General features: G+C 50.8%; 1 protein-coding gene across 3 annotated transcripts; it reads right to left on the bottom strand.

The window, feature by feature from the left end:
* Positions 1–967: 967 nt before the first annotated feature.
* GSN (gelsolin) lies at positions 968–25,747 on the bottom strand. 3 transcript variants are annotated; one of them, XM_050320126.1, is made up of 17 exons: positions 25,588–25,747; positions 9,016–9,217; positions 8,574–8,728; positions 7,552–7,713; positions 7,193–7,342; positions 6,839–6,928; positions 6,087–6,219; positions 5,769–5,857; positions 5,249–5,464; positions 4,498–4,631; positions 3,657–3,747; positions 3,311–3,481; positions 2,470–2,644; positions 2,269–2,393; positions 2,020–2,097; positions 1,535–1,595; positions 968–1,347 (listed from the first exon to the last, which is right to left on the bottom strand). In XM_050320126.1, the coding sequence occupies exons 2-17, from the start codon at positions 9,206–9,208 to the stop codon at positions 1,178–1,180; spliced, it is 2,193 nt and encodes a 730-aa protein (XP_050176083.1). In that variant the 5' UTR covers positions 9,209–9,217; positions 25,588–25,747; the 3' UTR covers positions 968–1,177. The 3 variants fall into 3 exon arrangements, with proteins under 3 accessions (XP_050176083.1, XP_050176084.1, XP_050176082.1); XM_050320127.1 differs by lacking the exon at positions 25,588–25,747 and adding an exon at positions 20,041–20,159; XM_050320125.1 differs by lacking the exon at positions 25,588–25,747 and adding an exon at positions 10,323–10,578.
* Between the last annotated feature and the right edge of the window lie 146 nt (positions 25,748–25,893).

The following is a 25,893-nucleotide window of genomic DNA, read 5'->3' as shown; positions in this document are numbered from 1 at the left end:
AGCACGGGGGTGCTTTCCCTGCTGGTGCTGCTCTGTGCACACCTGGAGGGGTGGTTGTGTCACTTCATCCCAAAGCAGGTGAGCCTTGGCTCACACAACCCTGGCTGGCTGTTAAACTTTGTGGTTTGTACCTCTTTAGTAGATTTAATTACAGATTGAAATGAGGGGAGTTAGAGCCTGCAGGGGGGAGGCTCTTCAGGCTGCCACCAGCACCGAGTCTTACACCTTGATCTTTTGGGAGGTGGCAATGAAACTAAAGAGCCAAGATCAGTGCTCCAAGTGCACTTCTCCCCCTGGGCAGCATAAACCTCACAGCCTGGGGTTTATCCCCTTTCTGCTACGCTCAGTTCTGTGTTTACAGGTGTTTTAGCACAGGCAAAGCCTGTTCAGCTGTGCCTTTGTCCCTGTCAGCAGTGCCCAAGTGCTGGTGCTTTTCTGCCTGTTTGCTGGAAAGCTTTTCCTTTTCCTCACCAAAGCAGTGCCCTCCTCTGTTTGTCAGTGCAGCAGTTCCTGTAAGCTGAGCTTAACTTTTGGTGGGGAGGGGAGAGAATCAGTTAACAAAGCTGTGCTAATGAGCAGTGCTGAGCTCACCGGGTGGGTCCTTGGGGACCATGATGACTCTGTAACTCCCGCTGTTGCTGCTGCAGGTGCCACCCCTGTGAATTGTTGCTGACACCTCGAGATGCTTTTTGCTCTCATCTGAATAAAAGACATGCTGTTTACTAAGGAGTGGCTGTAAGAGTTGAACACTGCTAATTTATCAGGGTCTTAAATGCTGGTAATTCTGCTGAGGGGAAAGCAAAACAATCCCAAACCCCCCAAAATAATTTCTTTAGTCAGAAGTCCATGTGCAACAGATGGCACACAGAAGGTTTTGGGTTCTAAGGTGAGTTCCTATCGAGCAAGGTGAAAGGTGGGATTTATTGGTGCTGTTTAATGTTTCCCTCTTCATAACAAACCCCACCCCTTCTGTTCTTCCCGTTATCTCACACAAGCTTTATTGTATTAAATATAATCAAAGCAAGGAGGAGGGTCACTGACTGGTGGTGGTTGTTTCCGGAAGTTATTGCACAGCTAATTGGCTATTTACCATCATTCCCTCGTTAATGTGCATCCTGGAGGAAGGAGCTCTCGGAGGCATTGAAGGCACTGGACTTGCTGTGTGTCAGAGCTGTTGTCACACATCCACGTCTGCCATGGCTCTCTGCAGGGGATCCACAGCCCAGTAGTCGTCGTCCCAGCCCAGGAACCAGCCGGAGAAGGTGGGGGGCTCGAAGCCCTGCTTGACGATGGTCACGGGTGTCCTCTTGTCGCGGGTGGACGGGTCGGTGTCGATGTAGCGCTTGGCTGAGGGGGAGGAGGGGTCTCACTGAGTGCAGGTCGTGCAGGAACAGCGGGATTAGGGCTAAACGGGGGCTCCGCTTCACCAACCACCCACCAAAACATTCACCCTGTGGCTTTTAGAACCGCCTGCCTCGTGAGCAGAGAGGGAGAGGGAGGAAGGGACAGTTCAGAGAGGCAAACGTGACATTACCAGATTTCAGTGCCTCAGTCTTCTCTTCTTCCTGGGCATCTTGCCCAATCCATACAAAGACCTAAAAAAAAATATGCATATTAATTATTTCAGCAACAATCAATCTTTCTGAAGGGTGATTTAGGCGAACTCTCAGTGAACAGAGGGTGACCCAGAACCAGAACATCCCCGTGTCGGGTGTGCCTGGGGTGTTGACCCTGCCTGACCAAAGTCATCACTTGATCTCAAGAAGCTTGAGATCTGCATTTTATCTACAGAAATTGCATATCCATGAACGAATTCTACACCAGTTTAACACCAGGGGGAAGTAGCAGGTGTTTGAAGGATTTTACATAGAACACTGAAGCTCAGTAAGTTGCCTCGTGGCTTATTTGTGCACAGTCTGTAATACAACAGCACTTGTGGCTGTTGTAATTGGGGTCTCGATCTAGAGCCACTCTGTGCCTGTTCTTTGCTCCTCTTGTCACCCTGCAAACGTGACGTACCTGATCCCACGTGTCGAGGAGCATCACATCATCCGTAGCCAGGTCATCCTGAGTCAGATCTCCAGGGACTTCTTCAATCTGCAAAACAGAGGGTTAAGGTGAGCACAGGCTTCAAGCGCCTGTACAGGAGAAAACACCACAGAGGAAGAGCAGAGGTGACCCTCTGAGGGTGGGGGACTCAGAGCAGCTGGCACTGAGTTCTCCCAGCCTTGGCAGGGGATGTTGAAGTCCCTGATCTCAGATACCCACCGTGAAGCGCCCGCTCTTGTTGGAGCAGGCGAAGAGCCGAGGGGGGTGGGCGTCCATCTTCTTGTCCTTGAGGCGGGGGGAGGTGCGGTACGGGGCCTTCCCCCCCAGCGCTGCCCAGAAAGCGTCTGCAAAGGAGAGATTGCTGCCTCACCTGTTCATGGAAACCATGGCGGGGGGGGGTTGACCCTGTGAACCCCTCACCTGGCTCTCTGCCCTCAGACACCTGCACTGGGCGAGCTCCCAGCACCTTCAGCAGCTCCTGCGCTCCCGATTTCTCAGCGTTGCTGGCTCCTTGGCCCACCCAAAGGTAGGCAGCAGAGGGAGTCTTCAGGACAAAGGCATCGTTGGAGTTCAGCTGACTGGCAGTAGGATCCAGCTGAAAAGAAGGAACATTGCAGGTGTCAGATGTAATCGTCCCCTACACAGAGCCCATTAGGTCAAACTAAAACCAGAACCTGTTGTTGAATAAACTGCAAACAAGACACTCCCTGTGAGTTTGTAAGGCTGTAAAAGATGTGTTGTGTGTTCCCCATATCCAAGTGATGAGTTAGACTTGCCACGTAGGAAGAGTAAATAACTGTTTCTGTGTGATCTACAGGTGCACAGGACATGGCTCTGTCACTCTGCCAGTCATGGCTATGGCAGGAGATGTAGGAACCCCTGGGGAGCCCCTGGCAGGGCAGTTCCCTGCTGGGACACTGATCAGTCATTAACACCTTCTCCTCTGTGCCAACAAGGACAGGGCATCTTGCAGCTGGAAACCTGGGCAGTTACTGGAGTCACAAACCAGCACCCTCACCTCCCCTGTGCCTGCTCACTGGGATTTAATCTGTGTTGCTGCACAGGGGTTTTGTGTGCACGTCCTTTCGGAGGAGTGGGAGTCCGAACCCGTGTCCTGGCAGCAGTTCCACTTCCACAGAGGGAATTCCGCTCTTCCTGCCTTCAGCATTGTTGTCACACAATGGGCTCAGCACAAGTCAGGACAGCCCAGCCCTGTTCCCTGGGCTCCCGTTCCCATCAGGGCTGTGCATGCTCCACGTACCTCCACTGCCCTGGTGGCTCCGGAGGTGCTGGAGCGGACCTGGAAGAGCCGCGTGTCAGCAGGTGCTGTCTGCCCTCCTTCCCTCGAGGTGCCCCCCTTGTAAACAATCAGGGGCTTTCCCCCAAACATGCTCATCAGGTGAGGCGGCTCCTTCCCTTGCACCACTCGTTTCTGCAGAGAAAGAAACGCCTCAGTCAGTTCTGAGCAGCACGAGAGGCACCAGAAACGGCCTTTGCAGCTGGAATGTCCACACAGCACCCAGCTGGGGGCAGGACTGTGATATCTGCATTATTTATTCCCACAGAGCTGGGGCTTGGTTTCTGCTGGGTGGTGTTTGTTCCTTTACCTGCACAGGGCTGCCTCCCAGCTCCTCATCCAGCTGCACCGTGAGGAAGGCAGAGGTTGCAATCTCATCCTGTGTGGAGTCAGCTCCCTGCCTGGGAGACAAGGCCAAATTCCAGCTTTATTTTCAGCCCCTCCACACACACACCCCCCCCTCTTAGAGAGATCCAGAGGAGTTAAGGGAAACCTGTGTCACCAAACCTCTGCAGCACTTGTTCAACAGGAAGGAGATGCTCATTAATTATCCTGTGCTGAAGGACAGGGATTACAGGGGGAGACAAGACCCTTTCCTAGGGAAGCAGCACAGACTCTGCAGGATCTCCAGGCCAGTCTCCCATTCCAGCAGCCAGTTTAAGTACACAGCTGCTGGCACTGGGATCAGGCATTACATGAGCAGCCCCTGTGCAGGCTGTGCCCTCCTGGGTTCACTCAGGGGTTCTGCCTGTGCCCTCTGTGTTGAGGAGCAGCAAAACCACCACCCGTGAGCCTGACTGGAAAACTCCTCCATAAGGACACGGGCTGGGAACTGTCCCACTCACAACAGCAGAGTATCAAAAGTTCCTTACAGGGATTTCAAATGTGTAGGAACTCTGCAAAAAGCAGCAGAGCTTGATCCAGAGAAGGGAGTAACTTCTACTGGGGAGGGGGGAAGCTAAAAAAAACTAGCACAGGAATTCCCTCCATTGTTGCACTTCAAATGAACCATCCCACACCTCTGAGGGAGCGTTTGGTTTGCAAGGGATGCTAATCCAGGGTGAAATTTTATCCCCCACAAGATTCCTCTGTAGGTGGGGAGCAGCACTGATCTATTTTCCGGGTGGGCTCAGCCTGCAGAGCCCCCTCACCAGGTGTAGATGATCTGGCCCTTCCTGCCGTCGTGCTGGTAGTCGTACAGGATGATGTAGCTGTCCCCGCCGTAGAACTGCCCATAGGTCGCGGGATTCACCGGCACCTTCTCGGAGCCTTCAATTCTCCAGATCTGGGGTGGGAGCAGCGGAGACGCCTCATCAGTTCGAGCCCTTCTCCCGCTCCCGATTTTCCCAAATCCCGCATTTCCCAAACCCCGCATCCCGCGGGTCTGCAGCTCCCCCTGGCGGGCCAGCGCCGGCAGCGCCCTGGACCCGACACAGGAACAATTCCCATTCCCATTCCAATTCCTCTCTAGGGAAGGGAGCTCCGGGGCTTTCCGCGGGACTTCTCAACAGCCAAACCCTGGCCGGCACCTCCGTGGGCTTCCCCAGGGAGCCCAGCCCTTCCCGCCCCGCTCCACCCCTGTTCCTACAGACACGAGCCCGGGGGATGGGACCGGCGCTCCCAGAGAATCACCACGTGTGATGCAACAGGTACAATCACCGCGACGAGGAGGAACGAGGGAGTTGTACGGGTCAATGGGGTCAGAATGAACAGAACCAACACCTGCAGGGCTCTCCAGACCCTGCTGGTGTTTCTGGTGTCAAACGTTGCCCCGGTGGTTACAAAACCTCAGTGCTGAGGTGGCTCTTGGGCCTCCATCTGTCCCGCTGCTCTTGCAGGAGCGCCACCCAGGGGCAAAGGAAAGTTCGGGAAGCTTCCCTGAGGGGCCCTGGCACTGCTGACCTGTTTCTTGCCGGAGCCATCATCCTCCATGCCGTGCTGGGCTGCCATGGCCCTGGAGCTGTGCAGAGTGGCTGCGTCGAAAGGGACCTGCTCGATCTTGGCAACGTGGCCAGAAACGTGGGCCTGGCCCAGCCCCTCGGTCTGGTCCTTGTCCCGCCAGTTCTTGAAGAATTGCTTGAACAAAGGGGTCTCACCGCTCTCGGGGAGGACTTGGATCTGAAATGAATGAGCCTTTAGAAGCATCTCCCCAGGGTTTATCTGCCCCTTCTCTTTGGTACCCTTTGGAGAGGGGGCACGGACCAGGTGGGAGTGTCTGACATGGGGACATGAGCTGTGCTGGGGTAAATGCTGCCTGAAGGGCAGTGTTTGCCCAGGAGCACCACTGCAGTGTCTGCCTGCAGGGAAGCAGATCACCCAAATCAGGGGCTGCCTGAAAGACCAGCAGTGGAGTCCCCACCCATGAGGCAGAGAAGGGTCCCCAGTGGCTGGGGTTGGTCACAGGGGGGCTGCACCTCCTCACCTGGGTGTGTTTGGGATAACCCATCTTGTCAATGAACTCAGAAGCTGTTTTCAGTGCTGCCTTCTTCTCCTCAGAGTTGGCACCTTTGCCTTTAACGAAAACAGAGAGAAAAGAGGTCACTTTTTTTTTTACCCAAAGAAGAAACTGCCCCAGGTACCTCTTGCAACAGTGGAAGGGCCAGGCCTCCCAGATGAATGATGCCAACTAGCAGATGACAAGTGTTTGATCTCTTTTGTGCCTTTTGTGATGGCTGAGAGAACACACAACTGCCTTTCCACTTCTGGCATCAATGATTTTCTCCCTGGGGGTCTCAGGTACCTTTCCAAACAAAGATCTTCCCGTCTGTGCCGTGGTCCAGGATGAAGCAGTCGTCTGTACTCAGGGCTGCCTGGGAGAAGGGGTTCTCATCTGCCACCAGGGACACTGCCATGTTCCCAGCCCCGTTGGAGACCTGAGGCAACACAGCACAGAGGTCACAGCTCAGCACTCAGGGAGGGGAAGGGAAACATGTTTGAATGCACTGGCTCTGCAGGCACCATTGTTTTCAAACAGGATACCTCTGACACACACACACAATGACAAAAGCATAACATTTTGAATAATTCAAGTGCTTCCAGCAAAGCAGGTACTGCTGGGACCAATGAGAGATTGGTCCAAAGTGGTAAATATTCCTGGTGCAAAGGCACCAAGAGATACCACCTACAGCCAACCAACTGCACTCAGGGATGGAGGGTAACTGAGAACAGGCCTCCCTGAATCGAGGGGGGTTAATGATCTGAGTTTCTGTCTGATTAATGGATGAAGTTCCACATTACAAACCACTCTGGCAGAGATTCACCCCATCATTATTGTCTCCTACAGTCCAAAGCGGTGATAAGGACACCAAAAGCACATGGACACGTGGTGGGAGCAACCAAGGCTCATACACAAAGTTTGATGAAGAGCCAACAGCAGAGTGAGGCAGGAGCAGGACTCGGATCAGCTCAACTCCTCTCTGCTACTGCAGCTCCATCCAAGTGCACAAAGAGCACTCTGTTCTCCCCAGGGTTATGGCAGGATCTCAGCATTACCTTGTAGAGCTTGGCCAGCTTTCTGTTGGCTGTGTCGGTTTTGGTCTCATCAGAAGCTCCTGGTGGCAAAGCGGGCTTTGGTCCCAGGACCTTGAGAGAGAGAAAAATCATTACCAGCCAGTCCAAGGGGCCCCTCATTCCCAGATGCTGCAGCCAAGGGAAAAAGCAGAAGACAATTGTAGAGCAGCAGTGTAAGCACACCCTGATGTCCCAGCGACGCAGAGAACCGAGCTGTGTGTTCACACCACTGACACTTCCCACCTAAAGACACTGCTGAGCCTGCCCACCCATCCCCCTGGCCCTTCCACACCCCACCCTTCCCACTGCAGCCCAGAGGGCAGGGCAGTGGCTGACCTGGAGCATCTCCTCGCGCTCGGATCCCTCCTCGGACACGAAGACCTTGGCGCGGCCGTTGCGCTCGTTGTCGCGGATGCCCTTGGCCAGCACCGTGGCCTTGAGCCGCTCCTGCCGGTTGCTGTTGGAGCCACACCATTGGAAGATGTTCTGGGGGGAAGGGGAAACTCTGTCAGAGTGTGACAGCAATTCTTCCTGGACAGGATGGGACTCAATGGCTGGGCCTGAGCGATGTCAGATGGCTTCAGACGTCACCTGAGGTGGCCCCAGCACAGCAGGGGCAAAAACCCCTTCTGTGAACTCTGGGACATCTCCTGGCCCTGGAGATCTGCCAGGCCTGCCTTTTCCGTGGTACTCACGCTGCCCAGGTCCAGGATGAAACAGTCCCCTGTGTTGAAGCTGTCCCAGGTCACAGGGACCTCCGTGGCCCGCACTGTTCTCCTGCCTTTGACCTGCAGCAGCCTCTGCACGGTGACCTCATTGGGGACCACATGTCTGAAGCCAGAAGCCACACCACCAGCCTGAGGGAAAACACAGGGACAAGGATTCCCACTGGGACTGCTGAAGAGTGTATTTCCACCTGTATAACATGTCCTGCCTAGCAGAGATTATCCCAACCTCAAGGTTCACCTCCCCTGCTGATAAAGAGACTCTTGGAATTCCTTATCCACGCGGGCAACAGGGCTCGTGTCAGTTATCCTCAAGAAAAGCACAACCAAAATTCAAGTGAATGAAAATGACAACAAATGAGTGGGAAATGAGCACGACAGAAAGTGCAGGGAAGTCTCAGACACGAGGAAATGTGTGAACTTTACAAGCATTTGATGACACCGCCTTCCTTGTGCCTTTGGACTCCCCACAAACACAACTGCTCTTCACTGCATGTGTTCACTTCTATCCCACTTCACTGTGACGGCAGGGAAGAGCAACTCCCACTGCTGTTCATCTGCTTTACCAAAACACTGCACATACTGAGGAGGGTTAAGCACAGAAACAGAGTCTAGGAAGGTCAAACTGCTCTGCAAGGGAGGAGAAGCCAAATCTCCTGGGTGGGCGTTTCCTGGTAACTCCGCTGCTCCCTAAATTCATTCCAGGTGTCCTGGGACTCTTCTTTCCTCTGCTTCTCGAAGAAAAACAAAACCTCGATTCCTACAATTTTCTGGGGCTTTCCTTGTGTATTATTAATTCAGCCAAGTCTCTCCCACTGGGATCTGCTGTTCTCCACCCTGTTCCAGCCCACTGAAAACATCTGGCTGAGGATGGGTTTTAAGCAACTGGAAAAGGGCACTTCTCACTCCTCTGGGAAGCGGGTGGTGGGCAGGATGCCATTTGTTGCAAACTCCATTCCCAGAGGTACCACAGAGCCCCAGTGAACACCCACCTTGTACTTGATGCCAGATTTGAAGTAGCCCAGGAAGGTGGGGGACTCGTGGCCCTGCACCTCGCGGTGCTGCACGGCCCTGCCCTGCAGGTGGTCGTCCATCTGCACCGTGAATATGGCAGCGGCCCCTCGCTCATCCTGAGAGCTCTCATCTCCTGCAACGGGGAAAGCCAACAGCTTGGAGGCACTGCCAGAGGCTCTGGGGTTTGCAGGATAGGGTGAAGGCCTTGCCATGGCCCTCAGGTAGGACAGGGGAAAACAAAACCACCCTCCCTGAGTCAGGAGGTCCCACCTGACCTCCACCCTTTCCAGCCACCCCTTCCACCCGAGATCTCCTCTGTGAACCTCTGCATGGCAGGGACTCGTTGTGTCCCCTTGGTCAGGAAAAGGCATTTTGAGGAGCAGAGGAGGGGCTGCTCCCTGGGCCAGTGCCCTCACTCACCCAGCCAGAAGTGCAGGTCGTACTGCAGGTTGCCGCTGCGCTGTTTGATGGTGTTCAGCACCAGGTACGAGTCTCCCGTGAAGAAGTCCCCGTACAGGTTTTTCGGCACCGGGACTAGGTCAAACTTCTCGACCCTCCAGATCTGCAGGCCAGGCTCCTTCCCAGCCTTCAGGAACTCGGCGTGCTCCACCATGCTGACAGGCTGGGGGGGACAGAGGGGGGCTCAGTGTGCAGGGGAAGGGAAGGGGGTGTTCAAACTGAATCGCTTAACTTACTGTTCCAGGCAACGAGTGCAAAGATTCCTTCTTTCCCTTGCATTTTCACTTCCAATTGCCTCTTATTCCTGACTTACCCTTTCCTAGACTCTATTTTCCTTGGGTTTTGTCTCCACCTCTCTTGATTTTAATCTGTATATTTTCCTTATTAATCTATAGCTTCTCAATATGGCACATCAGTGAAGGGCTCATTCCCTGTATGACATTCCAGACTCTCGGAAACATATCCCGTTTATAACTGCACATTGGACATCTTGCACAAACATTATTTACAGGTTTCCAAAAACCAGTGTGATCTTACCCAGCTCCTTCTGGAAAATGCTGGGAATGTCATCACATTTAGGTAATGAACACGTTTCTTAAAGCTCTTCTGTTCTGACAAGTTACTTCAGAACTTGTGTGTAACCTGTCCCTTGTAGGAATTACAGTAATTTACACAACATCCTGTCCTAAGGACATTGCAATTTGGGTTTAATATGTTTATTGCCATACTTCTGCAATATATTCACACTATGCAATATCCATTCCTTTAACAAACATAACCAACACTTTTCCCTCTCATAAGAGTTCCCTTCGGTAATTCTGGAAGGAAATGGAACATCTCTATTGCACTGGCAATGAAGTTTGTCCACAGATCACACTGTGCCTTTGGGTGCTATCAGGTAACAGGAAAGAAAACATTCAAATATTCCATGAGAAGCATCCAGTGTTTTGCCAAAGAAGACAGTTCCCAGCAGCTGATGGACAAAAGTCCAATCTGCTGAGCTTTCAGGGTAGAAATAAAGGATGTTACAAACTAGAAGGCAAACCAGCACGTTAGGAAGCAGCGATTCCCAAGCTGACATCGGATCCCAAAGATGCAGAACAATGAACTTCATCTCCAGGATTCCCGTCAGCCTGCCTTGGCTTCTCCCACATTCCCACCTCAAAACCGCCCAGACCCCTCACAAAGGGTTAAAAGAGAGTGGGACTCTCCTAAGTAGCTAGACCCCAGAAGTTTTTCAGGGTTCAGTTGGGATGTTCATCACTTACCACAGCTGAGAGCACAACAGCTGCTGTAACAACACATCCCAGCCCTGCCACGGACACGGAGCTGACCCCGTTCAGCCTCAGAGCCATCGCGCAGAAAAGGGTGAGGAAAAGAAAACTGAAGTCCTTTTTGCCCATTTCTAGGAGCAAATGGGCTTCTCCCTTCCCTGCAGGACCTGTGGGGAGTCCCAGCTCCCTCCTCTCACTGCTGGGGCAGATGAAGGGCAGAAGCCAATCTTTTATCGGGGACAAACACACCCACCCCCCCGGCAGCGCAGGGGCGGAACGTGTTTGTGCAAACAGCGCTCTTGGAATCTCAGAGCCTCCTCAGCCACTCACAGGCTGAATCCCAGCAGGCTCCAGCTCCAGACAATGTGCTATCCATTACCAGCAGCACAGTGAGGGGCCACGAGCCAAACGTCCAGTCACGAGGCCGACGGGAGAGGAAGGGATGAAGAGCCATGGGCAGCACAGGCAGCGTTTTGTCAGCTGGAGGCTGGGAAGTTGATGGGACACAGAGGAGCAGCAGGGCTGCTCCAGCTGGCACTGGATGCAGGGAAAGGCTCTGGAGAAGACAAGCGCTGAAAGGACTCATCTGAACGACCTGAGGGTGGAGGGAATGAGCCCTCACCTCCCTCAGCTTGGCAGAGCAGCAAGATGCAAAGCTCAGCCCCTGCTCTGCACCTGAACGTAACTTCCACGTGCCACCGTCAGGGGAACGCGGTGGGGGTTGGGATGGACCGATGGATTGCAGCTCCTCTGCTCACAAAAGGCTCTTTGGAGCTTGGGAGGCAACAGAACAACAGCTCATTCAATAATTCAGTCATTTCACAACCCAGCATTTCCGAGGGTGTAGCAATCAAACCCACTCAGCACAACGGAGTTACAACACTGGCTGATTGTAGCATCCCAACCACCTGCCACCAACAAAGAGATCGCTCCTCCAACCATCTCACACCTCAGCCAACCCATCTATCCTGTTTTCCAAGTACTTGCAGGGAGTAAACTGGGCAGGAAACTTTCCCTGTGGCCCTCCAGGAACGGAGCAGCCACACAACGAGCGCTGCCGGTCACTTTTGCTCTTAGCAGGGGTGAATTCCTGACAGGAGGAGCTTCCCACTTCCAGAAGCTCTCAAAGGATGCTTAACTAAGGGGCCAAACTCTCCAGCCACCAAATTCCACAGCAAAACTTCCACGAAGGACAGGGCAGAGCCCACTTTGTGCTTTCCCTGCTCCCCAGGAGGAGATTTTCTCCCTCAGGAGAACACTCTGTTTTCTCTCTTGTCCCAGCTCTGTTTTGAAATGTCACCTTGGCAATGCACCTTTCAAAGTTTCCCTGGAAATTCTCAGACTGACAGGGACAATAAAAACAATGTGTCAGTCCTGATGGTATTTCTGATCTCTGGGGAGGAAGTTCAGAGTGTCAGAGGTCCGAGACCCAGAGAAAAACATGCTGGAACCCTGACTCCAAGGGAGGCAGCTGGGAAAGGCTTTGGCAGCTGCAGGGAACCCAAACCAAGATGTCTGGGTTGCATAACATTAGAAAGAGATGGGGCCTTTCCAAATGGAAAAATACTTTGGGACTTTTTCCTCCTAAATGAAATACCTGTAGAGTGCCATACCTGGGCAAACCTCAAAGATCCAGGACCATCTTTGTTAACATCCCACTGTGGGATGTACTGGAATCTGCAGGTAAATGTATACATGATAGTTTTGAAAAAGAGTTTATTTAGTCTTCTAATTAACTTGGCATTTTTTAATCCAAGCTTGCATTGCCAACAGAGCTGCAGAATGTAAATACAGGCAAAAGAGGGAAAGAGGGATTCAGTGAATAAATTGTACATTATAGTGTTCTTTCATAAAATTAATTAATCTGCAGCCATTTCTGAAGGGAATAGGTGTGAATCTACCCCCACAGCTGGTGTGGTTTCTGACTGCTGGCAGCAAATGTTGCACTGTTCAGTGGAGCCCCAGAAATGGGTGTTCTGGACGCTGCACTGGGGGCATTTGCCAGCTGAGATCACCGGGGCCCTGCCAGGAGGGATGTCCTGATGGAGACATGGCAAACTGGCACAGTGGAAGCTGCTCTCAATAACACTGTCCAGCTCAGTCCCAGCAAGGGTGCTGTGAAAGGCCAATGTCTTATGCAAAGGGGAGTTATTTAAGGAAAACAAGGAGAGATCTGGGAATGCAGGGTTTCGGCACAGATGGATCAGCTCAATGACACTTGGCTGCACAGCGATAAAAACAAGAACTGGGGAGAAGAAATCCAAAGATTTGAGCAACCAGGAGAAGACAACAACTTCCAGATGTGCAGTGACACAACCAGGACAGGGCTCCCCAGGAATGGCTGGGATGGAGCCTGGCTGAGGAGCAGCCCCAGGGGTGTCCTGCTGTGCTCCCAGACAATCTGCAGCACGTGGTATGACACGAGGCAGAGCAAAGGCAGAGCCTGGAGCTGCTCCTGCAGGGCAGTGCCCAGGGGTTTCCCTGAGGCTGGAAGTGCCTGTTTCACGGGAAAGGCCACCAAGGCAGAGGCCCTGCAGTCCCCGTGCTCAGCAGAGCCACCACTGGCCCTGCTGTGCATCCTCCCTGCCCTGGGGGGTGCCAGCCCTGCCTGCTGATGCTCCCACTGCCCCTGATCTGGGGGCAGTTCTGTCTCTCCTGTACCCAACCCAAAACACCTCTTATTTCCACCCTGCAATCAGCAGCTCTCTCCCATCTTCACACCTACCACCTACCAGAGCAGCTAATGATGTGCCTGAATTACCTTTCTATGAAACAATACCATCCAATACTGACAGCAAAGAAAATCGTTATTTTATCAAGAACTGGTCACTTACAAGAGAAAAACGAGCACAGGGGGGTTTTTTTAGGTGGTAGTTCACACCTATATAAAATACACCCACAGCAAGGTCTTACCTGCCCTGGAGCTGCTCAGGAGAGCTTGGCTGGATTAAATGACACTGAGACAAGTGGTGGCAGGTCAGGTCACCACGGCGTCTGCTCGGGATGGGCTCAGCTAATTTGTGTGAATTTGCTGCCTAAACAAAGCCCACACAGGAAGGGCTGCAGCCACCACAGTGTCACACCACAGAGCGTCTCACCCCCCCTGCTGCTCACTGCTGGAACCACTCCTGCCTCCCTGCACGCCAGGAACGGGGGCACTCGCAGAGAGGCAAATTAACTCACAAGTACGGACTGAACCTCTAAAAGATGGGGAGGACAGTAAATCTCAGTCTGTATCCACCCTACAGTCACGCTGCAAAAATGCAGCTTATTGTATCCTGGGGGCAAATTTCCACCCAACTCACTCTCTCTGTCCCCCTATTTATTTGCCAAACACGGCCTGGAGGATCTGAACTGCTCCAAAGAAATAACAATCTATGTCCTGGGGAAAAGAAAGCCTCCCTGCCTCCCAGCATTCCAGGCCCTCTATACCAAGTGCCAAGAGGAGGAAATCGCTGCTGTATTCCTGCTGCAGCCCCAGGAAAACCCTAAATCCTGGTGTTTTGCAAGAGGAAAAGGGGTGTAATGCCACTGGTACAATCAGTCCAAGGCAATCAGCAGGTTGTACTTGGCACAGTAACACCAGAGTGAGAGCTGCATTCTCCAGATCGCTGTCTGAAACAGTGACACTGGGGACATCAATTAAACAAACCCCCAAATGAAGGTATTTTCTCGCTCCAGGTTGAGCTGTTTCTGCCCTCTGAACAGAATCTCCACTGCCTGAATACCCACATGTCCTTTTTCTCAGATCCTCTGCAGACCCATAAGATCTCTGATGAATTTACACAGATTGTGAGGGTGGCACCACAGGATCCTTGAAGTTTTGACAGTCAAAACTCGGGATGTTTTGCTGCAGGACAGGGAGAAAGGCAGAGGGTTCAGCCCAGGATTCCCAGAGTGCACACTGGAAAGGACACCCTTGTGTGCCCCTGCAGCCCCCCTGCCAAACCAGGGTGTAACATCCCTGACTCCTGAAACCATCGACAAGAGCTCTGGGGGCACTTCAGCTTTGTTACCAAGGTGACAGGCACTGAGAAATATCTAAACCCATAAGATCAGCTCAGTTTTCAGTCTCCAGGCAGCCCTGAATTCAAACACACACAAAACTAACCCCAAGCCAGTAAACAAAGCTTGTTTGGGATAAGAGAAAGGTGGCACGGGAGAGCCTCCTCCTCCTCCCCCCAGCCACAGCGACTCCACAAGCTATTTCAGCTCCTATTTGAGGAGCAGCACAGCTATTCCCAGCAGCTACATCTGAGCACACACAGCCACAAATCCCAAAGAATTCCAGCTGAGTTGCCTAACTCAGAGCAGCAGCCCTGCACAGGAAGCCCAGCATTAGCTGTGAACTGGCAAGCAGGGGGTTTTTTTGCATTTGTTAAGTTTAAAATTCCTACCAAACCACTCTAGTGAATTAGAGGCCCAGGAGATTTGAGTATTGCTCACTTTTTCCAGCTGTTTGTTTGCACTGTGAGTCACAAGCAGCTCTATTCTGGTCCCTCTACCTTCTGAACAGACCCACTCAGTAAACACAGAGGGTTTGGTCGATGCACCAGGGTGAAAACTTCAACACAAAAGCCGGAGTTTCTCCTCAGCTGCAGGGCTGTCAACTGGGAAGAATATTACTGACACCTGAGAAAGGTTTGGAGGATATAAAGGTCTCCCATCTGAACACACCCAGAGAAATCTGCTGATACAATCAGCTGATACAATCCAACTCACAGCCCTGCCTTGAGAGCATTTGTGAGAGCTGAATCATGCACTTAAACACACAGCACGGGGAAGTCTGGATCACTGGGAACCACTGGCTACTCTCATTCAGCTGGGAGCAACAATTAATCCTGAGCTGTGCTCAAACACAAATCATTTCGCTCGGTGCCGAAAAAATATTTTCCAGGAGTGCTTATGTAACAGCTAAGACATAAACCAGGGCATTAAGATGTGACTGCCCCCCAAAATACGTCCCCTAGAGAGAGCTGGTGGTGACAGCCAGAGCACAGGAAGGGAGGCAGTGAAGACATGCCTGTGGTCAGCTGCAGGGAAATGACACACATGTTCTTCCTCCAGTCACCAGGCCCTGACTGTGGCCAGGGGAAATCATCTGCAGCTTTATGCAAACTCTGTCTCCCTGCAGAACGGGCCAATGCATTCCTCTGCAGCACAGAGGCTGCTCAATCCACGAAGAAGAACAGATAATTGCCAGAGAAGAAGGGCTGGAAACCAGGAGAGAGTCCAAAAGGGAAGCATGGAACGAGGCCTTCGCTCCACGTGCAGCATCAGCCACAGGCAACTGGGTGAGAGGGCTCTACAAGTCACTGCTACCCGTGGGACAAGGACAGGAGAGGGACCTGCAAATGTTAGGGCTGAGTGTGGGTAAGAAGCACGTAAATGGTTTTTCAGTGTGCAGCCAGAGGGAGTTGTCAGAGTTCCCCTTCCCACTCTGGGTTCTCCCAGCACAGGCAGGTGTGGGCACCGTGTTAATGGCTGTGGTTGGAGATGCAGAGCTGCTCACAGGGCTGTTCCCAGCCCCAGCAGCACAGCCCATCCCGCTGGGCACAGCCACCAGAGGGCAATGCTGTAAACACACAGGCCAAAATTAGCCCAGCAAAGTGATTAACAGAGGGAGGGGGTAATTTAATTTCACTTTAATTCGGGTTTTGGTGTGCAGGGACCACAAGCAATTCCCAGAGCAAAGAGCCTGAAAGAAGGGAAAGTCCTGCTGGTGTGAGCTGCTCCTCACAGCAGCTCCGTCCATCTTGAGAGATCCCAGGATGATTCATTTCCTCCAGTGTTTTAAAGGCACTGTTTGGAATTGTGGCTGTGTTTTTACTGCTTGTGGAAACACTCAGTAAATAACATGTGTTTAAACTTGGGGTTTGGATGGTGTCCCACTGACTGACTGTCCTAACACAGACAAAGGGTTGTTTCTCCCTCTCCAACCGTGCTGGGACATCAGCTGAGATCAGTCCAGCTCTCCAGGTTCTCAGTGGGAGGTGAATGAGGAACAAGAGAGGAGAAGAGAAAAGGAAGGACCAAAACCACAGCCTGCAGTCAGAAAAGAACACTTTGAAAGAGGTAAAAGGAAAAAAAATATATAAATCCTCAGAGCCACTACCATCCAACCCTTCCATCCTGAACTTTGCTCACAAACCCCTGACAACCTGCTTTGAATACCCTGAGGATGCAGTTACTGACCGAGCCCCAAAGTGGGGAAAACTGAACAACCTGAAATAAAGGTCATTCTCCAGGGGAAAGTGTGAAATCCCTGGAATACCAACCACTCCCAGTGCCACCAGCTGTCCTTGATCCAGCGTGGCTATTCCAGTCTGGCACTTCCAGACTGTCCTGCACTGCAAAGCACCCCAGTACAAAGCTGCCTCTTTACCTCCACCAATGTCAGAGCTCTATTTAACCTTGCAAATGCAGCATTAGTGGCTAATCAGAGATAAACACCTGCTGGGACAGGCTGCTCCTGCCCTTCCTAAACTTCTCTGTCCAGGCTTTCCTTCCCTGAGCAGGTGTGGAGCGCTCAGAGCTGACATTTCATGGACACTGCCTGACCTGATCTCATCTGGGAGGGGGTTTTTGAGTGCCTCGTTATCAGCAGCTCCCTTCCAGTGCCCTGGATGCACAGGTGGACCAGCACAACACACTCAGAGCGTAGGACAGCAGTGTAAATACTGGCAGCCTGCCAACATCCCGGAGTTCTTGGGAAGCAGGGATGAGGCAGCAGAGTATCCTCTGAAAGCCAGGCCTGGTGCATCCCCAGTCAGCTCAGGCACTCCTGCCATCAGCTCATTTACCTTTCCTCTCCTCATTTAAGCATCTGAGTGAACCTTCAGTTCAGAACCCCTTCCCCAAGTGCCAGAAGGTGCAGCTCAATCGCTGGGCACTGTCCCCACCCAGGGAGTTGTGTCTGGCACAAGGAAACACTTCCAGCACGGCTCCAGCTGAGAACTCCTGCGAGTTTAGTGCTTTTATGGGAAAAGAATTAATCACCCAGAGCATTTCTTCCTGATTCCCTCAGGCTTCTTAGTGTCTCAAGTGATTAATTAGTGATTAAGAGACAGAAGAGACACAGACCCCAACTGATGATGTGAGGAGCAGAACAAATGATGTGACAGAGGGACACAAAGAGCTGCACCAAAAGGGGAAAAAAAAGACAACTTGAGGTTTTTCTTCCCAGTGCAAAACCTCAGTGAGCTTTGAAAGTCACTGCACAAGACACCCTTTTGAGCCTGGAGTTTAAAAGGATCCCAAAGAGGTTACAAGTGGCCATATAAAATAATAATACATACAATTGTCTTTGCAGTTTGTATTTTTAGAAGGGGTATCAAATACCTGGTCTGGAGAAGCAGAAAACCAGAAAGCAGAAATAATAACACAGCTTGTTACACACAGATTGCCCATATCAGAATCTGCTGCCTTTTCAGGAAAAGCATTGGACAGTGATCAGGCAGAGCAGAGACACACTCAGAACTCGATTATCCACGTGGTTTCTGTGCCCAATCTACTTCGTGTGTGTGTTTAACCACGCTCTGCTTTACTGCACCCAAACTGCAAAACTCGACCACTTCAGCTCAAATTAAAAATCCTGCTTCTTTTGGTGTCAGGATTCCCCAGCAAAACAGGGAAAGGGCTGGTCTGTGAAGCTGCAGGTTCCTGTCCAAAATCCTCTTTCACATCCATGCCACTCAGTGGCAACACTAATGGCTGAGATTGGGATTAAAATGCAAAGCTTGTATTTGTAAGGGAACTGAGAACAGATATAAATCCTGGGTACAAAATACAGCACAGGGCTATTTTAGGAGTGGTTTGGTTCCCACTGGGATTCTCTAAAACACCCAGCCAGCAACAAAAAGTTATTTTATCTGAATTTGGGGGGGGTGAGAGCACTGGCTCATGCAGGTCAGCAGCTGAGCAGAGCTCTCTGCTGCTTCTTGTCCCGTGGGAAGGCCTGGCCCCCCCCTCGTCCACAGGAGCAGCACTCAGTGACACTGCTGACCATGGCACCAGCTCAGCAAAGGCCTGAGGCACTCACCACATCACACAAAGCAACAGCAAAAGAGCCCTGCAGTGGAACACGTCAGACAGCCTTTTAGGCAGAGCTGGCAGCAACCCCCTCAGGAACATTATCAGAACCACGGAACTGCACTGTGGAATGCTCCCATCCCTGCTTTGGGGATGAAAGGAAGCAATTCGCAAACATGGTGGATCTGTGCCTGTAAAATCCCAGTTACATTAGCACCAGCAGTAGTTTGCTTTGTCACCCTTTGCACATTCAGAAGCAGCCAAAGATTGATGGCTGGTTCAGTTTGCCCAGGGTTTCCCCCACAGCACTGGAATTTCATCCAGCTGGAGAAAGCCTCCACTCTTAGGAGAGCAGGAGACACTCCCCTGGGGACAGGGCAGGTACTCAGCTCTCTCTAAAATTGTTATCTAAACTCTCAAACAAGTGCTGGAAAATCCCTCCCTGTATTTAAACACCTGACATTTCAGCAGCTCACCATCCACCCATCACCAAGGAGGGGGAACTAAAATTCCTGCCCTGCCTTCTCACTGAATTCCAGTGAAATCCCTGGAGCTGGACTTCCCAGCACTCCAGCAGTCTGGTGGTGGCACAGATAGCCACTGACACCCCGGGCTGGTGCCGAAGCACGGGCCAGCATTCCCATTATCCACTGCTCCAGGGATGGGCAGAGCTCAGGCCAGAGCCTGGAGCCCCAGCACACACAGGCAGGGCTGTGGTGCCAACAGCAGCCAGCCCATGGAGCAGATGGTAAATGGGCTGACTTCTGCTGCTCTGTGCTCGTGGCACAGGCTAAGCTGTGATCTCCCACCTCTCTGCAGTAAAAACTGGGCAATAAACTGTCTCATGGACAGGAGAAACCAGCTGCAACAGCCAAGGTTGTGCGAGACCCATCCCTCGGTGCTCAGCTTTCCCTTCATTTTTCCAGATGGATGTTATACAATATTCTGTAAAACAGTTTGAGAAACCTAAAGCAGGAGAGGCATTTTCAGGAACCCCCACCCCAGGACACCCTGAGCTGAGCCATGCCACACTCCCACAAAGGAAACACAGGAAAATTTGTTTTGCTGATAAACTTGCATCATGCAGAGTTGGTAGTGGAAAATGGAAATTGTAACGATCAGTAAGAAAAATAAAGAGACTTAAGGGGAAACAATGCTAGTATCATCCTTGTTAGCAAAGTCGGGTTTTTTACATCCAGAAGCAAATAACATTCAAAGCAGTTTTATTCCAAGAGGGATCTACTTACTAATGAGGCCTCCTTGAAACAAGTCATCCCCATAACTTTTTTTTTTTTTTTTACCACTCTTCCTAGGAAACATTTTAAATACGTTTTCAGTGTCCACATCTCTTTGGAATTTCTATTCAAGCAGAGCTTTCAAACATTCTTTCCCCAGGCAAAGAACAAACCAAACAAACCCCCACTGTTCCCTGCTCCGCTTTCACCGCCGTTTGCGGGGGGCTCCTCCGGCCCCGCACCGAGCGACGGACGGGAACGGCTGGGCTGGGCGGCACAGCCCGGGGGATCCTCGCAGATGCCGCAGGGAACTCCCCGGGACAGGATCCCGGCGCCAAGGTCGCCCCTTCCCTCCCTCCCTCCCTCTCTCTCTCCCTCCCCCGGCCCCCCGAGCCCCCCACTCCCTCCGCTCGGAGGGGACCCCCGGCAGCCGCTCCCGGCCCTACCTGGTACCGGCACTCGCGGGGCAGAGGCAGCTGGGCAGGGCTGGGCAGGGCCGGGCACAGCCGGGCAGGGCAGGGCAGGGCAGCCCCAGGGCGGGACCCGGCGCGCCCCCAACTCCGCCCCACCGCCCGCCCCCGTGGGGCGCGGCCGCGGCACCGCCGGCACCGGGCACCGCACCCCGGGCACGGCTACCCGGGCACCGAGACCCCCGGCACGGCTACCCCGCAGTGCCGCTACCGCCCGGGCCCTCCCCGGTGGATCCGGGCTGGGGGAGAGGCTGTTCCTGCCCTCCGTCCCTCCCTCCCGGTGGGCACAGCCGTGGGCACAGCGCCGCGAGTCAGCGCTGACACGGAGCACCAACATCCAGGGGAGCGGGCAGCTGCGAGTGCGGGGAGCGCTCCCTGCTCCGCTCTCGCTCCCGAGGGACGGAACAAGGCGCTGTTGAATGCCCGGACAAAGCCGCCCTTCAGCGGGTGCCGGGGGAGGCTCAGGCTCGGTGCTGTGTCCCCCGAGCAGCGGGGCAGGCTGGCTCCAGCCTCGGCTCTGGGACAAAGCACAGGCTGAGGCCACAGTTTCCGTGTGGCACCCGGAGCCAGGGCTGCGGGATTGGGGCTGTGGCACACACGGGGTCCGTGTCCCTTCCCACGGCCCTGGCAGGACCATAAGCAGCTTTTCCCTGAGCTCCAGCTCACCCATTTCCAGCTCTGCTGGCCACAGCCTCTCTTCCCAACTCAGCCTTCTCCACCCTTCTTTGACACTTTTTAACTTGAGTGTCCATATGCTGAGGTTTGTTCTCCTCTCTGGTGTCAGTAGCTTTTTCCTGGCTTTGTCCCTGTCACATTGATTTGCTATTGAGCTGGGATTTTCCTTGTGGTGTGGAAGATGCTGCACTAACTGGCAAATATTTCCCTGTTTCTTAATATATCACTCTCAGCTGCTGGGATGAGTTCACTTCTGCCACATCCTCCCACCTCTTCACTTCCAGATAATGCTGTGATGATTTGTTACATGAATTTCCTTGTTTGTTTTTATAGGCTTTCGTGCCAGTCTCGGTGTGTCCACACAAACACAGGTAGCCTCTAGAACAGTCTCCTTATATATTATAGTCATTAATCAAACATCACTCCATGATCCAGACATTGGAATGTCCCAATAAACCCTCCTTGTGGTCTGGGAAGTGTCAGTGCCTCAGAACATCATCCTTGCAAGACTGAATAACCCTGGGCATGGTGTGTGTAGGAATTGGGATGACATGGGTAACAGAAGTTAAAATTCGTGTTTAGATAACCTAGTTAAGCTCCTGAGAAATTTAATGTAATGTTAAATTACTTAAATATCATTAAGTACACACATGAAGACATGGACTTTCTGGCTCGCAGACTTGGGAATATCACACAGAGCACATTCATCCGTCCCTCCTGCCGGGATTGTGTTTGAAGCTCGAGGAAGGAACATGATCCTTGAAAGCAAAACAGCAACCATTTCTGTGAAACATCACCTGCAATGACACACCCGAGAGTCCTTACCCACAGCCAACACCTCTCAGAAACAGCAGGCACTGCCAACTTGTTGCATTTTCTCTGTAGTTTTTCCTCCATTCTCCAAGTGAGTCGTGGCAAATCCAAGGCAGGCAGGGAGGCCACAGCCAGCTGTTGTTTTCCTTTCCCTTTCCCCACGGTGTAATCAGAGAAGTGTCTTGTGCTCCTGAGAGGAGCACTGTAGCGAGACAGAGCCACCCTGCCATGGGTGCTCACAAAAACGGTTTCTATGCCACCAACAATGCCCTCAGTGCTGCTGGAATGGCACGGGAGGGGGACAATGCCACGGGGCAGGATAAAGGCAGCGTGGGGATCTCTCCTCTGTCGTGGCTGTAACCCAAGAAGATTGTTGTTATGCTCTTGTGGAGGAGAGCATTATTATCCAGAATATTTTAGCAGGGCCAAAAGCCACCTGCCATTTTCATTCCATGGGTAAGAGTGAAACCTTCATTAAACCAGGAACATCCTTTGCAAGGAGGCACCAACACTGTGCCACAGTCACACCTGTTTTATAACTTGAATTTATCTCCTTGGTGTTCTGCATCGTGTTCACATCGAGCACAGGTCCTGTGTAGAGCTCCAAAGGGACAGTAGAGATAATGACCGAGGGAAATTCTACTCTTTCAAAATGTTTTTCATTCCAAATGTAAATGTTTTAGTTCTGTTCTTAATTCAAAATAGAGACATAATATAGTGCCTAATATGACTTGCATTTGTAACATAATCATTGCACAGCTAAACCAAAGATTCTTTACCTGCCCCTCAAACATGATTAATGTCTAAGGATTTAACCTTTTTAAAACACTGTGTTCAGTTGTTTGGGGGTTTTTTGAAGTACTGTTAAACGTGGGTTTAGGCTGCCAGCTTTACATGAGATGAAGGAACTGAAGAGATAAAGAAGGAACTAAAAAAAAAAAAATGACCACAGGGACATTTGTGCAGACACCACAAAGCTGAAATGGTAAGAGATGAAAGGAGAACTCAGCAACTCCCACTTAAAACACAAGTAAAGAGCAGTCAGTCAGCTCAGACCAATGCAGTGTTATGTGATCAGCTCCCACAGAAGTGCATTTCAAAAGAGTTCCTGAAAAATCCCACGTTTCTCCTTTCTGCCTGTGCCTACACAAACCTGAAGCAAGCCAGGAAGTTTTGGTTCAGGGGAAGGAGGCAGACAGACAATCAGATCTGAACAAACCCTGCTTCAGCTGCCTTTTGCTGCCTGTGTTTGTGACCTGCCAGCTCAAGTTCTGACAGTCTGGGCTCCATATTTTCCTAACTGTTGCCGATTCCTGCACCCCACGTTGCCCTGGAGGTGTCAGCAGTGCTTGTTTCCTGCAGCTGCCCGGCCTGGAGGGGTCTGTCCAACAGGGCTGGTCACAACAGGCCTTCTTGCTGCTGCCCTCAGGAAAACCAGTGCTGCAGATAGAGGATGGCTGTGGCTTTCTGTGCTGCTCAGTGCCATGTTCTCCACGAATGCTGACGTGTCATTTAACCACATTTACAAAGGATTTCAAAGGCTGCACTCTAAAGAGGGAAGCAGATACTGCAGAACTTCGTGTGTAATTCCTCTGGAAAGAAGAAAATCCTCAACCCTGCTATCAGCTGTATTAACTTGGGAGTCTTTACTTTTCCTGGGGTTTGTGGGACAAAAATAAACCCAAGAGCGGAGCTCACGTGACGGGAAAGCTTGGCTGCTGTTCTTTGTTCAGAGGGACACACGCAGAGAAGGCTTTTCAAGAGCAGAGCTGGGCTGACCCTGCACAAATCCCCGGAGCAGGGTGGGACCCCAGGCACGATCCCAGCCCTGGCAGTTGGGGCTGGCTACCAATTTAGTGGGTTTTAATGACTGTTGTTAGGTTCTGTCCACGTGCTCAGGTTGAACAGGCTGAAGTCAGCCTTTTTCCAGCACTCACAGGAATAAAGAATCAAAGAAAACCCCAGATGCTGTTACTTGATCTGTCTGGCTCACAACTTTAAACTTTAAACTTTACAGGAATGTTGGAGAAAAGTGAACAAAGTGATCTGAACCCAGGAGCTTGAAAGCAAATCTCTGTTGCCTTTTAACCTCATCTGAGAAAGGAAGGCGGGTTTATATAAAATGTTTGGGAGTTTTAGATTAAAAAGATGGATCTTACTCCTATTTAGGTAATGGTTTCTAAGTATAATAATATAATAATAATAACAGTACCTATATTCCAAACCTGCTTTTCATTTCTGCTCACAAATGATACCAAGGAACTGTATTTTTTTTTCCAAGACAGTAAAACCAGTCTGTAACTGTGTCAAAACAGTCAGATCATTCTCCACTTCAAGACTCCCTCTCGTGGAAATCATTCTCACTGGCCTGCTTTGACCTATTTTTCTAGTAAATTCACTCCACATAAGGCCTTGCAAAACTTGAGGGGGTTTCTGTGGCACAGTGTCACCTGTTTTGAAGTCAGAACCCCGACAGCAGCAGACAGGAGTCCTACATCTGGAGCAGACTGCCAGCAGATTCTGTATTTTGCTACTTGGGTCTTGGCTTTTTATTACTCAGAAAATTTTTTTTTTTTTTTTTTTAGTTGGTGGCAGAAGGGGAAAAAATTCTAATTGTTCTTTATCTGTGATTTTCACCCTGTGTGAGAGGGTTCTGCCCAGGTGACATGAAGTGTTATCTACCATCCAGGGCCTCCCTGGTGGGGGCTGAGTAATAATTAGGGTTTGGGTGATTCATGGAAAGCAGAGGATTCCCTGTGTAGAAGCAAATGGAATGAGTGATGTCACAGAAATAGAGATGGGAAATGCACTTCCATGGAAATGTGGCAGTGGGGAAGCTGCAGTATGAATCCTGGCCAGGGACACACAACAGATTTCAATGTTTTCCATAACGTGTGGGACTGAAATAAAATCCTTATTGTCCCCTGGTTGAGAGGAAATCACGTTATTTGGATTCCACGTCCGTGTATTTGGGCAGGAATTCAGTTTTCAGTCACACTTAAGCCCCAATCCACTCTCAATCCCAAAATGAGTGGGATCCCCCCACATGTTTAACTGAAGCTCTTGGCTTTTGTGGCACTAAAGCTGACAAAGCCTCGTGTTCCTCGTGGAGTCAGAAATAAAGGAGTTTTTGTTAAACACAAGGTAAAACTTCAGTTCTGAGTCTTAATCTGGAATTTTGGCCTCGCTAACTCAATCTGTGTTCCCGTGCTGGTGTGAGGGAGGGTTGGACATCGAGCTGGAAATGGGGGTAAGTTTATTGAATCCTCCTCTTGTTGCAGTTGCTCATCTCCTCGTTTATTTTCAATTAAAATTTGGGCAGCGTGTTGTGGTTTTGGCACTTCAGCACCGCCCGCCACGAGTGTTCAAAAGGACTGTTTAAAAAACTAATAATAATAATAATAATAAAAATAATTTAAAAAAATCAAAGCCCAAATGAACAACTTAGAGCATTCCGCAGGATGTGATGAAACATATATTTATATATAAAATATATTAATTATAAATATATAAAAATACACCATATAAATAAATATAATTAATAAATATATAATATTTATCTATAATATATAATATAAAATATAAAATATATAATTATATTAAATATACAGATAAGTACAATTAATGAAATATAAATAATATATAAGCTGTTAAGTATTTAAATAAATACGATTAATAAAATATAAATAAAACATGTTAAATATAGAAAATAAAGTAATAAAATGAAGTAATAAAATTAAGTAGTAAAATAAGTAATAAACCGTAGAAAAATATATATTAAAATATATATTATATATTATATAATATATTAAATATATAAATAGATATAATTAATAAACTACAAATCAGTACATAAAATAAAATATGAAAAATATATGAAATATCAATTAATAAATAATTAAATTTAATTAAATATTATTTAATAAATATATTTTTAATAAATATATTTTTATATGTGTATATATATATTAAAATATATTAAAAATAACGTTACAAGGGACGGACGAGCCCCTCCCCGTGGCGGAGCCCCGTTACCTGCACCGCGCCGGGCTCTTCCCTCCTCCTCGCACCATTTTCCCGGCGGGGCTTCGCTGGGGGGGGATCTTCCTGGAGAAAATCGCTCCCTCGCTTTTCCCGTGAGGGGAAAATCCGGGAAAAATCGGGGAAAATCCGGGATTTTTCCGGCGGGCTCCTCCCGTCCCCGCCTGAGGGGGCGCGCGCGAGAGGGAGGGGCGAGGCCTGAGGGGGGGGGAGAGGCGGGGCGCGAGGGGCGGGGCCCCGCCCCTCCCGCCCCACCTCGGCCCCGCCTCTCCCCCCCCTCACAAGGCCCCGCCCCCCGCG

Source organism: Myiozetetes cayanensis, unplaced genomic scaffold (genome assembly GCF_022539395.1).
Source record: "Myiozetetes cayanensis isolate MyiCay16 unplaced genomic scaffold, myiCay2020 scf23, whole genome shotgun sequence".
NCBI lineage: Eukaryota > Metazoa > Chordata > Aves > Passeriformes > Tyrannidae > Myiozetetes > Myiozetetes cayanensis.
The sequence above is the reverse complement of the archived record's forward strand: the minus strand, read 5'-3'. Positions and strand labels throughout refer to the sequence as shown.

Excerpts from the sequence above, each read along its gene's own strand:
- GSN (XM_050320125.1), bottom strand. The coding sequence starts at position 10,457 with ATGGGCAAAAAGGACTTCAGTTTTCTTTTCCTCACCCTTTTCTGCGCG. Across the intron at positions 1,596-2,019 it reads TCCTCGACACGTGGGATCAG|GTCTTTGTATGGATTGGGCA; the intron begins GTACGTCACGTT and ends ATTTTTTTTTAG. Across the intron at positions 1,348-1,534 it reads GACTGAGGCACTGAAATCTG|CCAAGCGCTACATCGACACC; the intron begins GTAATGTCACGT and ends CCTCCCCCTCAG.